We start from the raw sequence: 14213 nt of genomic DNA, 5'->3' as shown, positions 1-14213 counted from the left end.
TTTTCCTAGAGATAACCTTACTTATATAAGTATAAGCGTAGCTCTCGTACTTAATACATGCTATCCCCTTAATATAGACGTTTCTAACGTTATTAATAAGCGCTTTTAACGCTTCTAGTCTAAGGTAACTAGCTCTTAAGTACTAAAGATCCTCGGTGTCCTCTCTTATAGTAGGTAACACTCACGTCTAGGTGTAACAAACCCAACTTAGACTTCTTCTAAAAGGGTTCAGACAAAGGTAGATTAAGCGGGACAAGTAGGCAGGTCGTCTAAGGGATTCGGTAAAGCCAAAGGGTTTACAATAACACTAGAGTTGTCTCTCACAGTAATCAGCAATACTTGGTATAAGTACTATAATTGTAGGTTACTATCACTGGTAAACTCTCAGAGTCCACCATAACAAGTGACTATCTATATGTATATATAATCCTAGGATCACTAGCAGTCGTGGTGATCCTCTATACTAGCTTACCTGGCTCATGTTATAAGCTAGTGATCCTCTACTGGGATTATTTCTTGCTAAGTGTAATCCTATCCTAATTAGTCTGTTATTCCTTTGGCTTGATTAGCCTATTTATATTAGTAGCTTAGGCGGCATCTATATATATATTTCTGTAATACAATGCCCTCCCTCTAAGGCTTTCGACCTAAAAGCCCTCTTTAGGTCATTTCAAATAGCGCTAACATTCTTTTCTATATATACCTTATAATTTTTCCCTTTTTCTATATTACTAGTGGCTAATAAGATAGTAGATTATATCTCTAAACGCCGATCTTCGAAATCCTAATAGTATATCGCGCTTGCTTCTTTTATTAATTCTTCTGGTATAGACGTTATACCGTGTTTGTAGTGTTTTAAGCGGAACTTAGCTTGTCATATAGCGTTAGGCTCTTCTCGTTATAGCGAGTATATACATTAGGGTTATTCTTATAATGGTTCTAATGTAACGTCTGCTTATTTGTAACCTGGTTTGTTGCCTTAATGTTTGTAGCTAACCTTTTATAGTAACAAAGATTATATCTAAATAAAAACGTATAGAACAAAAAGAGGCCGATGCTAAAGAGGCCCTTTTCGTTCTTTAGACTTAACTTTAGACGGCTATCGGCCGATTAGCTCGTCTTTATCGCTAGAAACGTTTCTTAAAGGAGCGGGGTTCTAAGCTATTTCGTCGAGGTATATAGTCTCTAGAGGAAATAGAAGCAGAAGAACAGAGGGTATAGGATTCCGAGGTATACGTTATTAGTGATATATAGTCCTAGGGTACTAACGTCTCGTTTGACTAGTCTTCTTTAGGCCTAGATTTGTCGGAGGCCGACTTAGCCGTTTTATTCAAGCTAGTGCCTACAGTCGATCCAGGTTCTACCGGTAGAACTATTCTAGTTTCTTAAGGTAGTTTAAGTTCTTAACTAATTTCTATAAGTTATCCTCTAGTCTAAAATCAAGCTATTTAACTAGATACTATAGTTCCTTATTAATAATACGTAAATCTAGAATTTCTTTAACGTCCTATTCTTCTTCCTTGTCTTTTACTTCGATATATATAGTAACCTTAGCGTTTTTCGGTACTAGTTCGAGAAGCGAAATATAAAAAACATCTGTCTATAGTTATATAGGTAACGGTAACGATAGTCGGTGGTTAGATATCGAAATTCGTTCTTTAATAATAAAGGGTCTGACCTTCTTAAAGTCTAGCTTTATGCTTGGTCGTTTGGTTTGTAAGTTTTATACGATTAGGTAGACTTTGTCTCCCCTCTCTAGGCAAGGTCCTTCGAGCCTGTATTTGTCGTAGTGATTTTTTATTCTAGTCTTAATAAACTCGAGTTCTTTTTTAAGCTTCTCGTATAGTATGTATATTTGTTTTACTTTAACCGCTGCTCTTAGCACTATGACCTTTAGTCCTTGCCTAAGGTCTGCTTTATATCTATAGTTTGCAAAGAACGGTATAACTTTAGTCGTCTCCGTTAGCGTTATATTATAAGCAAGTTGTGCTATTAGTAATAGTATAACCTAGTTGTCTTGCTAGTAGTTAACGTAAGAGTAGAGGTACTACTTAATAACTTGGTTTAGTCGCTCTATTTGTCTGTTAGTCTACGGGTAATATGCTATTGACAGCTTGCTATTAATGCCTAATCATTATATTAACGCTTACCAGAACTTTGATACGAACTTGGTGTCTTTGTTAGTAATCCATTCTTATGGCTAAGCATATACTAATATAACTTACCGATAAATCACGTCTATTAGCTATTTAGCTATCTAGGACTCCTTATAAGGAAAGAAGTATGCCTATTTAGTTAGGCGATCTACTATAGTAAGAATACTATCGTAGATTACTCCTATAGCCGTGTCCTTAGATTCTAGTAGCTTCGTAATAAAGTCTATTATAACTAAACTCTATGGTTTGTCAGCTATTAGCAGTGGCTAAAGTAGCCTATACGGCTTATATCGTGCCGTTTTACTTCGATTATAGATGTCGTAGTTCCGTATAACTTCCTTAACTCGTACTATTAACTATAGAAAGTCATAGTATTTCTTAACTTGTATAATAGTCTTCGTAACTCCTTTATATCCTCTAAGTTTCGACTTATAGAGTTCTTAAATCATTTGTAACTATTAATCCCCATTATAGATATATACTTTGCCTCGGTACTAGAGTTTCCTCTCTCTTTCTTCTACTCTATTAGGTACTAGTAGTCTAGGTATTACTTAATATTATGCCTCGTTAATTCTTTCTCCTCGAAAGATTACATAATATTCTAGGAATGAGTTAAGTAGATCATCTTCTATAGGTATCCACATTTTATAATGTAGCGTTCTATCTATTCGTTCCTTAAATAACGGTAGTATTGTTTCCGTTCGTCCTTCCGTATAATCTGTTCGTCAGCTTAAGATGTTCGCTTGTATGTTCTCTTTGCGCTTCTTATAGCGGATCTCGAAGTTAAATTCCATAAGGAATTCTGCCTATCGTATTTATTGTCCGTTAAGCTCCTTCGTCGTCGTAAAGTATCGTAAATTCTTATAATCTATATATACTTATATCGGTTTAATCGTGCCGCTAAGGTACAGTCGCTATTCCTTAAAAGCTTCGATAATCGTAAGTAGTTCCTTATTATAGATTAGATAATTAAGACATAGTCTATCAAGCTTCTTTAAAAAGAAGGCTATAGGATATAGCTTTCCTTGTTTGTCTCGTTATCCTAACTATCCTCTAATGGCGTAGTCTAAAGCGTCCGTTTCTACCTCGAATAGCTTCTTAAGGTCTAATAGTACTAGTATTAGATCTTTAGTAATGGCGTCGTAGATCTATATAAATGCTTGCTTGTACCATTCTTCCTATTAGAATTTAGTATTCTTCCTTGTAAGTTTATATAAAGGTCGTACGATTGCTCTAAAGTTCCTAATAAATATTTAGTAGAAGTTTGTAAATCCGATAAAGCTTCGTATTTCTGTAATTAACGTTAGTCATAGCTACTCCTTAATAGCTTTAACCTTTAAGGGTTCTATCTAGATTTGTCCTAGGGATATTTCGTATCCTAAAAACACTGTTTTCCTAACGTAGAATTTGCTCTTTTCCTTATTAATTAATAGTTTGTATATGTATAGCATGTCTAGCACTACTTTTACGTACTTCTGGTGTTTGTTTATTATCTTAGAGAAGATAAGTATATCGTCGAGATAATATACCGTAAATTTGTCGAGAAAGGGTCGGATAGCTTGATCAATTAGGGCTTAGAATGTTACTAATACGTTTATAAGTCCGAATGGCATAACAAGGTACTTGTAGTAGCTATAAGGTATTCTAAAGGCCATTTTCTACTTATCGCCTTCTTTGATCTATATATAGTTATAGGCCGATGGCAAGTTAAGACGTGTAAAATATTAGGCTCCTACTAACTAATCTTAGAGCCGTGAGATTAGCGGTAATAGGTATCGGTTTTTCATAGTCTATTTGTTAAGTTACTAATAGTCGACATATAACTATAGCTTTCTATCTTTCTTAGGCATAAATAGGATTAGGTAGCCTACTAGCGATATTGACAGGCAGATATGTCCTCTTCGAAGGTTCTCCTCTAAATATTACTTAAGTTCTTTATTCTATATCTAGCTTATATAGTAAATCTTAAAGAACTTTAGTTATACTCCTTCCTTAAGCTTAATCTCATAATCCTATAGGCCGTGTTCTAATAATCCTTCTAGATACTTTGATTTAAATGCTAGGTATCCTTTATATTCTTTCGGTACTTCCCTAGTCTTATCTCGTCTCTCGGTTTTCTAATAGTATATAAACTTGGTTTTATCTATAGCGATACTAGCGATTTCTCCTATCTTAACCTATTACTCTAATTATAGTGCTCTACATTCGTTAACGGAGAGAATAGCTATCGGCGGTTTGGCTTGTTCCTCCTATTATGATATTAATGTCGTTGTGCCGCCTCTTCTAGAGTCTATAGTAGTCTGTCTACCACTGTCTATCTCTTATAGTAGATCCGTAGGATATGCCTTCCCTTGAGTATTATCTACTCGCGATCCTTATATGCTCCCTATCTCGCTAGTCAAATATAACTCTATTTAGGGTTATAGGTAGCTACTATTTTTCTAGCTAATGTCTAGGTCGTAATCTTTATATTATAGTAACCCTAATATTATATCTTCATTATTACCTATATCTATAATACTAAATATAATTACTATAGTCTTCCTTACTATAGTAATATTAATTAGTTTAGTCTCCTTATATATCTATTATGTCGGAAATAGCCCTTTGACTATACTATACTTCTACTTTATTCTCTAAGGTATCTATAGCTAATTTATAAGTATCGGCGAAATCAGGTTTATCTTTGCTCTACTATCTACTAGTATAAGCATTTCGTGCTGTTTCTATTATGCTATTATCTATAGTCGCTTGTCTTGCCGCCGTCGTCTAAAGATTGTGGCGATTTCCTATATTTCTGCCGGGAGGTCTTAATATAGTAGTCTCTTACACTAGTTCCTCCTATACTACGCTACTACTTGCCATTACATAGGCGTTAATGGTTTCCAGGCCCCTCGAAGGGCCCTAACCTGTTTCCTAGGTTAGTGCTAACCTCTTTGGTTATTCGGCTAATAGCGGCTTCGTCGATCGTGCTCATTTCCGTAAGCCATTAAGTGCTTATAGCTTCCTACTATTAAGTCTATTCTATTTTTCGTCGTATATACTATAGCTTCATCTAAAGCTCCTAAATTCGCGATTTCTTTTTGTCCGCGTAATAGAGGTAGTCGTTACTCCAGTATAAGTCCTATATATCTCGTCCTGTTCTATAGTACCCAGGCTAGGCTCGTTTTGGAACTATTGTAATACCTTCTAGATTGCGGGCTTCGATCTTCTAGAGCAATTCGGCTGCTCTGTTTCCTATATTGTAGACCTATTCTATAGGGTAGAGGCTTCTGTCTTCATTTCCTTGTTAGGTCGGCTAGTGATTATTTTCAAATTTGTTATAGAAGTAATATCGGCATTTATATACTATATACTAGAACTAGGGCACTTATATATGTGCCTTGTGTCAAGGGTATAGTTATATAGCGTTGTCTAGGAGGTATTAGAATTCTTTCCTAAATCTTTCCTACTATATGTAAACTATGGGTACTCTAATGCTAAAGTAAGAGTATTTCTTCTAGTAGCTTCCCTATATACGCTTGTCTTTTCTACGATTTATACGTATGAACTAGTATTTTAGGTTCTATATGTCATTACTAAGTTACTAGTTATTAAGGTACTTAGTATAGCTATCGGGCCTATTATATGTTATAGGCTATCCTCCTTTAATAGTTTCTACGATATATTAGAGTTCCTTTATTTCGTCCCTTATCTCATCGCTCTACTAAGCGAGTCAAGTTAAGTATCTATCCTATTTATGTAGTTCTATATTAAGTCGGAAAACTTCATTATAGTACCATTCGATTTATTCCTAGAGGAATAGAACATTAGGTCTAGGTCTTTCGATTCCTTAGGTATCGGTTATCTACGATCTATCCTACCTCTATATAACTATAAAACTCCACTGCCTTAAGGCTAGGAGAATCAAAATTAGTAGTATATATTCTCCTACCGTATCCTATTTAGCAAGACCTATCCCTAGGTCTATGGTAACCAGTTTAGAGTACAGTGCTTATTTGTCTTTACCGTTACCGTTATATCCGAGACTATCTATATTACTACCCCTATCTTCGTAGCTTGTAGCTGCTACTTCGATAACGTCCTTAGTAGTTTCGTCGATAGCCGTAATTTCCTTTCTAGAGACTATCTTCTACTCTTTCTTTAGGCTTTGACATTCTTACTTATAGTGCCCTTTCTTTCTATAGTTATAGTAGGTAACATTAGACTTGTCTTTAGTTATCTTCTTCTAGTCCTACTCTTACGCTATATTTATATCTATAGCTCTAGGGTACGTCCTATATAAGGTACTAATATATGCTTGCTTTTTCTTGTTATTAGCCTTAACTATGGTTCTATTTATTTGGCCTTCTTTCTATTACTCCTATATATAGAGTCGATTATCAATTCTAATAGCCTATATAATATATTTATCTAGGGTCTTAGGCCAATTATACTTATATAGCTTGTCTTTAACCTTTTCCTTTAAGCCATTATAGAATAGTTATATTAATACCTTATCGTTAAGCTAAGACTTAAATATATCCTATCTAAACCATATAATATAAGAGGCTACTAACTTGGTCTATTAGAGATTAGTAAGTCTTTCTTATATATAAATCTTCTCGTCTTTATTACTAAAAACCTTCTAAAGCTCTTCTTCGAAACGGTTATAGGATTAAAAGACTGCCTACGTAAATACATCTCGGTTATCTTTATCTTCCTTAATAAGGTAGTTATTCTATATAGGCTCGAACTATCTAAGTGCCTTGCCCTCTAGTCTTATAGCTATATAGAGAACTTTAGCTTTATCGTCTAGAAACTTATCGTTATTAAGCTAGAAGTAGGATTAAAGGTTTGTTAGGAATCCTATAAGATCTTCCTTAGTTCCTTCGTATTTGCTAGGTAGTTCGATCTTGATACGGCTCGCTTTAATGCCCTCGAGTGCCTTGATTTTAGTGTAGGCCTCGTTAACTAGCTTTTATAAGTGCTTTTTACCGTTCTCGAGTTCCTTAATTTAGGCTTAAGTAGCCTTGTCTCTTTAGTCTAACTCCTAGATCTACTAATAGAGTTAACCAAGCTAAGCAAGCAGCTATTCGGCTATGACGTTAATAGCTATATCAATGTCAAGGTCAAAGTCACCTCCGTTCTAAACCATAATAGAATAAAGGGAGTAATAGCAACGTATAATAAACCTAACTTAGACTTCTTCTAAAAGGGTTTAGACAAGGGTAGATTAAGTAGGATAAGTAGGCAGGTTGTTTAAGGGATTTGGTGAAGCTAAAGGGTTTATAACAACACTAGAGTTGTCTCTTATAGTAATTAGCAATGCTTGGTATAAGTACTGTAATTGTAGGTTACTATTACTAGTAAACTCTCAAAGTCTACTGTAACAAGTGACTATCTATATATATATATAATCCTAGGATTATTAGTAGTTGTGGTGATCCTCTATACTGGCTTACCTGGCTTATGTCGTGAGCTAGTGATCCTTTGCTAGGATTATTTCTTGCTAAGTGTGATCCTGTCCTGATTGGTCTATCATTCCTTTGGCTTAATTAGCCTGTTTGTGCTAGTGGCTTAGGCGGCATCTGTATATATATTTCTGTGACACTAGGACCTTCTACTATATATAGTAAATACGTTCTATAAGGATATATAAACATTTATAGTACCTGCTTTACTAGTTAAGACATAGTCTAAGAAGCTTGAGTAGTAGGAAAGTGGCTTATATTCGAGGAAGGTAAGATTATACTTACGTTCTAACTTACAAAGGATAACGTTATTTTCTAGTGTTCCGAAATGTAGTAAGTAATCTAAGCTATAGTACTAAGCGCCTACCTTAAGCAATAGAGCTTCTAAGACAATATTAATATAGAATCCTTTAACGATAGCGATATCTTTAAGCGTTAGGCTCCTAGTATATAGTCTATATAGTCTATCTAGAATGTTCTTGATTACCTAAGTACCCTTCCTACTAATAGGAAAGGTCGTCATACCTACTTTAATAAACTTAGGATCTTCTACCTTAACAAATATCTTAGGTAAAAGGAACTTCTTATCGTTAACCAAGTAGGTTATGCTATATAAGTCTAGTAAAGTGCTTTCCGAAAGTAGATAACGCTATAGAGTGACTATACTAAACGCCCTATAGTAAGTCAAAAGCTTACTAAGTAGTTAAGGGCTAATAATTGATATATTAAGGGAACCAGGGTATCCTACCCCTGATTACCTAGAATAGGATAGCTCCCCCTACTTAGCGATAAGTTAATTTTTCAGTCTAGCTTACTTCGGCTTGTCAAGCTCCTAGCGAATCCTCTTATACTTCTTATTAGAAAGGTATAAGCGTTACTTATTACTATAAACGGCTTACTTAAGCGTATAGCAGTCTACTAGATCCTATAGATATCTTGGACGCTTATAAGGATATCTTATATTATACCGCTAACCGCTACAAGAGTCTCTATACGAGTCTCTGCCTCTCTCCTTACCACTCTTCTAAGCTATAGGAAGTGTTAGTATATAAGTTGTCAAGAAGATTCTATACTTCCGAGAGACTCTAGGTTATATATTGTTATTAATTAGGATCTTGGCCATCGTAATAAGGGTACTAAGCTCCGGAAGTGGCTATCCTATACCATTAGTAAGCTCGATTTCTATCCTCTTATTTGCTACCTAGGTTAGTAGGATATATATAACGATAGTATTAAGAAAGGTATAAAGTCCTTATACACTCTATACTTCTAGGATATTATATTAGATGGCTTGCTAGAAGGTAACGTTAAAGTTACAAATCTAGTGCTATAGATTGACTCTTAAACGCTTGGCTATATTAAGACTAGCTATATATTATACTATAACTATTATATAGAGTATTACGACGGATAGCGTAAGCATAGAGCAAAGCGCCTAGATGATCCCCCTGATAAGGTTAATATCCTTCTTTCTATACGCTTTTATAGCTTTATAGAGTTTAGAATCTATAGTATATACTAGCTAGCATTATAGCTATCCTATCCGCTTGTTAACATCTATAGCATATACGATATCTTTATAAAAGGAGTCTTATAGTCACGCGAATTCGGCTATAACGGCTACGTTAGAAGGTATCAAATCTATAGATATTAAGGGCGATAATCCTTCTTAGAGTTATTCCTAGGAAGCTAGGATAAGGTTATCTCTAGCTTACTTATAGGTTAGGTACTATAGAACTTCTAGATCTAGCTCGTAATCGCCGTCAGGGTCAACAAATCCCTATATACCGGCGAATTTAGCCTATAACTATAGTTTAATATACTATAAGTTCTAGGAACTAGGCCCTATAAGGCATATAGAAGTGTCGACTAGGGTCTTAGATATAATAGACAGATACGTCGTCGAATACGTATAGAAGTAGGGTAAGAGAGTTCGTAACCGAAGAAAGAAGCTACCACTGATATTAAAGATACGTCGGCAGAGGAGTAGTCAAGGCGCCGGGCTTATAACTACCGAACGCAGTAGGAGCTCCAGGAGCGTTAAAAGCAGTCTGTAGTAGGTGGCTGTACGAAGGAGACAGTGCCTTGTTGAACTATCTATAAAGGAGACAAAACGACTGATATTTATAGACAAAGGGACTGGCCAATGCGTTGGCAACGACGCCTCATACGCTGTAGCACGTATGTGGCTAATACTCTTAGAAGCTCCACAGCTTCTGACACATACTGAGCACTTCTGATCTGCCACGGGCTACCCAGAGAAAGATTCCCCTTCCCGTTGTCGTTGTTGCGTTCTATGCTACTAATACGGTACACGACATCTGAACCAGGAAAAAAATAAAAGAAACGTTTGAATCAGCTGATGTTGAGTCAGTCGATCTCCGTTTGAGTTAATTAGAGCGGGAAAGAAAGCACTGCTGGGCGCCGCGGCCAGCCCACACCGGGGGACTCGGATAACAACAGCCCGAACCTTTCTTATTTGTTTCTGCCTTCCCTTTCCTCTTTTCTCCCTCTCACCCTCACCCGAGACCGATGAACGAATCACGCCCTTTGAGAAAACCGCCTCAGCCGAGCTGGCAGCTCGACCACCCTCCCCAGGGCCCTGACCGCCGCGCTCCAGTCCCTCAGCGCCGGCTGCACGCCCACCGCCACGCACACCGCCCTGGCGAGCTAGAGCTCCGATGGGGAGTAGTGGGGTGGTAGGGGTGGTGCGGTTGACGAACGCGGTGTACTCGGCGATATCGTCCCGGGAGAGCGAGGCCGGGACCTCCCGGATGATCGCCGTGGCGAGGTCAACGCTAACCTCGCCGTCAGTGTGTTTTCGCTCTGGGGAGCATTGGGCGATGGGAAGCAAGGTGGGTTGACCTATATAACCACCATCTTCGCCAGCAGATTCCCCTCACCACCGAGGGCTGTGAGACCATCACAAGCTCTGGTCATCTCCAACGCATCTTCAACATGGACTCGAAGATCGTCGGTTTCTTCCAGGAAGAAGATATCGTTCAAAATCAGCCGGATCACGGCCGTGATGGTTTCGTTGCTGGTTGGCGCCCCGTAACGATTCACAAGCATCGTGTGCAACCGCTGCATCGCCGCGAATCGCGCGGCAAGGATGCTTCTCCTGTCTGCTGCCACCCCTGAACAGCGTCGGAGGGCCTTCATGACTTTAACGGATCTTTGTCAACAATACCGCGCCTGGAGAAGCTCCACTAAAGGGAAAATTCGGGAGGGAACAAGTTGATTATATACACAAGGAAAGGTAGCTACTAGGCTCGCTTTGGGTCGGTAGCGGGGGGAAATTATCCGTGTACGGGGTGGCATCGTTAGATGATTGAAACCTGTACAGGGGCAGAACCGCCGGCACTACCACCACACCATCAGTGCCTGACCAGAAGCGTACATCTCCGAGCGCCTCTTTCTCGCTTGATGGTGCATTCCGGATTTCAATCCCTCAATCAACTTTACCTTGACCAAAGCTCGCACCAGGTGAGATAGGTGTCCATGGTGGTGGGTTGGTGAAGCCTAATTAGGTTGGCGGAGACATGATGAGACGCGGGCGGACCGGCTGGAAACGTGCAAGGCTCCGCCTTCTGGGTAGGCTGTCTCGAAGTTAAGCTTGAAAGGTAACCTGCTATGGAGTGCTCAACGATTATCAAGTGAGAAGTGTAGTCTTTTCGCGGGGAATCCGGACGGATGGAGCCGCGAGCATACCCATTGTCCTCATATTGGCATATAGGTGGTGGCACCCGCCGTTGACAGTTTCGACATGGCTTTTCTAGATTGCACTGTGACGGTTACGAGAGCGTCAACGGACGAGCAAAGGGGGACCAGTGGGCCCCCGTTGAAACTGACCTTTGCTTTCTCCTCTCGACAACTGGCGGCGAGTGGGATGGAGTCTTCCTTGTCGGTATCATTTGTCTTATCCAAGACGCTGGGTGGGGACAACAATTCTAGCTTAGAAGGAAGCGTCCGGAGAGTCTTTCATACAGATAAGAGATACTCACAGGTGAAGAAGATGTATCTCTGCAAAGTCCCAGTGGCGAGTTTTGACTGCGGCACGAGGAAGACCTGGGTTTGGAAGGGTATCTTATTGTCTAGCCGGTAAACTACCCTAGTTTGGCATGCTTCGCCGCGTTCTTTTTGCGTTCTTTGTGCGCCACGGGTGACCAAGAACGGCATCCCGGTTCAGCAGCACTTGATCCCGGCGATCGACGGACCAAAGAGAAGCTTATGGCAACAAGGCGCGGAAGCTAGCGTTGGTTTCAGATCTGATTCGCCCGGGGCCTGCTTCCATCGAGATCCGGAACCCGCACGCCCCCCTTTTCAATCGCGTGGCTGCGGGAAGTCTTAGCATGCCGCCTTGCGTTTCTCATACTGGAACTGCATCGCCATGTCACCCTGACCCGTTCGTCCAGCTTTCGCTGACCCCTCTCTCCCGCAAGAACCCTAAACGGGTCAGCAGCGCGACAAGATGCCATTCGCTATCATGCCAGAAAACATAAGTACCGCTCTACACCCCGGCGGCTCCTGCAAGATTGTGCCATCAAATAACCGGTTCTCTCGCCTTTGTCTCTCGTCCTATCAGGAAAGCAGAGGGCAATCGTCGACCAACTCTGTGTCCATAGCTCTTGGGAGAAAAAAACCGTCGGCAATATTGTGCCTCAGCCAGCTACAGCTGCTAGTCGAGATCACAGTCTGAGAAGTATTTTTACTAGGCGGCGTCGATGATTGACATATAGTCCTAACTGTGCCGCACTATCACTTCAGCCTCGCTTCTGGCTGATTCTTTTGGACGGACTTAAGAGTTCGGTAATGTAATCCCACGGAACAATGCAACCACCGAAGGCTGTCTACAAACTTTCACCGGGGAATAATCACGGGCCGTCGTGCATTGCTGACTGCCCAAGTGCCTGACGTCCCTCGTCATATAGAGGCCACTTGATCGTGCTTTAGCGATGTGGTTCCCCTCAGTAACCACATCCTCAAAAAAAAAAAAAAAAAAAAAAAAAAAAAAAAAAAAACTCGCAGTTCTGCCCCGCCAAGGCTCGAGGCGTTGGACACGAGAGACCGACCCATTCCGCGTAGCTATCACGCCAAATCCAATCCTTGATCTCGAGTTGGTCACGTCCTACCAGGATTCGTTTCTTGGCAGATGACGTGAAGTCGTGTGGGCATCGTGAAACGAACAAAACACGAGAAGAACGGAAAGAAGGGGAAAAAAATGAGATTCCGATGCCAACAACGCCGATGTGAGAAGAAGATACACACTGCTGAGACGAGAAGCGACGACAATGTGAGAAGGGAACCGGTTATCCGTGCCGCCGAACCGAAACTTTGCCGGCCAACCGAGTCAAAAATTCGAGGTGATCCATCTTGCTGCTATCTCGTGAACGCCTCGTCGACGAGGGCCAGCCTGCCGCGCGCTTATTGCTGTTTGCCCTTGGTTTGAGAGAGGTAGCTATACAGCGCACGTTAACATTTGTGGGCCGGGGGAGGGAGCCGGGGGGTTTAGAGAAATAAACCTAAATCCCCCGGAAGATGCTGGAATCAAACTCACTTTAGAAAGAATCCTTCTGCCACGCCAACAGCCCCGAGGACGCCAAGCCCGATACCTGCCTCCTTCCAGCCCAGCGTGCCGCGGTCGTACAAGCCCCAGGCCTTGAAGCCCAGCCAGCCGCTCAGACCGACGACCGCCATAATGTTGGCGAGAGCCAGCGCGCCGGCGGCGCCGCCCTCGCCGACCGTCTCAAAGTGCTTGGCGAGCCAGCTCTCGGCACGGCGGGCCCTGGCGCCGGCGCCACCGCGGGCCTTCTTCTTGGCGAGATCGGCCTCGGCGTGGGCGCGGGCCTCGGCCTCCTCTTGGGCCACCTCTTCGCGCTCGATACGCCCCGCCTGGGTTTCCGTTTTGACCTCTTGCGATGCGTAGTCCGAGGGTACCGTGTGCACCGAGGGTGTGTCGACGTCTACCAGCGAGCCCGTGGACGAGGCCGTGGTTTGCTGCACTTGCGGCGGCTGGGGGGCGGCGGCCTGATGTCGCGCATGGTTAGTTTCCCCACCGGGACACGGCAGAGGACGCGAATGAAAGGTTCCGCTTACCTCCTCGGGAGACTGCTTGGGACCTTTAGAAGCTACTTCGGCGTAAGACACTGCGCGGGTTCTGTAAGTAGCTCGATCATGGAACACAGCAGCGGGAGGGCAGATGTGCGTGACGCAAGACGTACTCGTTGCTTTGTGATCTGATGAAGACTGGTCGGGAGGTGCAATGTTTCAATCGGCCGCGAGAAAAATGATCCGCAGGCAGTAGAACTGGGAGCTGTGTTCTGCCCAATGATGTGTTAATGGGCGATGGTCGTTTTTAATGTTCGCGTGACGGAATGGGGTGATGAGTTGCCGGGTGACCGCGATACCCGATAAAATGGGAAAAGAACCTCTGATAAAATACTTGTCGCCGGGTGATGGGAACATGTGAAGGTTAAAACCGGGCTGCGTGGCAGCTGCCCACCCACCGGTGACCTCAGAGCATCACCTACACACAACGGGTTGACGGGCAACCAGGCAGCCGAGTGAGTGGACAAGCGGGGCAGCCGGGCAGGCGATGCCAAGG

The 14213-nt window shown here is 41.6% G+C and overlaps 2 protein-coding genes across 2 annotated transcripts; both read right to left on the bottom strand.

Moving 5' to 3' along the window:
- Positions 1-10274: 10274 nt before the first annotated feature.
- MYCTH_2305599 (uncharacterized protein) lies at positions 10275-11070 on the bottom strand. Its single transcript, XM_003663531.1, has one exon. The coding sequence runs from the start codon at positions 10769-10771 to the stop codon at positions 10475-10477; it is 297 nt and encodes a 98-aa protein (XP_003663579.1). The 5' UTR covers positions 10772-11070; the 3' UTR covers positions 10275-10474.
- A 1829-nt stretch (positions 11071-12899) lies between these two features.
- MYCTH_2305598 (uncharacterized protein) lies at positions 12900-14138 on the bottom strand. Its single transcript, XM_003663530.1, has 4 exons — positions 13831-14138; positions 13706-13755; positions 13167-13636; positions 12900-13067 (listed from the first exon to the last, which is right to left on the bottom strand). Coding segments are annotated over exons 1-4 (555 nt in total). The 5' UTR covers positions 13832-14138; the 3' UTR covers positions 12900-13033.
- Between the last annotated feature and the right edge of the window lie 75 nt (positions 14139-14213).

This window comes from Thermothelomyces thermophilus, chromosome 3 (genome assembly GCF_000226095.1).
Source record: "Thermothelomyces thermophilus ATCC 42464 chromosome 3, complete sequence".
Classification (NCBI taxonomy): Eukaryota; Fungi; Ascomycota; class Sordariomycetes; order Sordariales; family Chaetomiaceae; genus Thermothelomyces; species Thermothelomyces thermophilus.
Note: the sequence above shows the minus strand (reverse complement) of the source record. Positions and strands in the feature narration are given on the sequence as shown.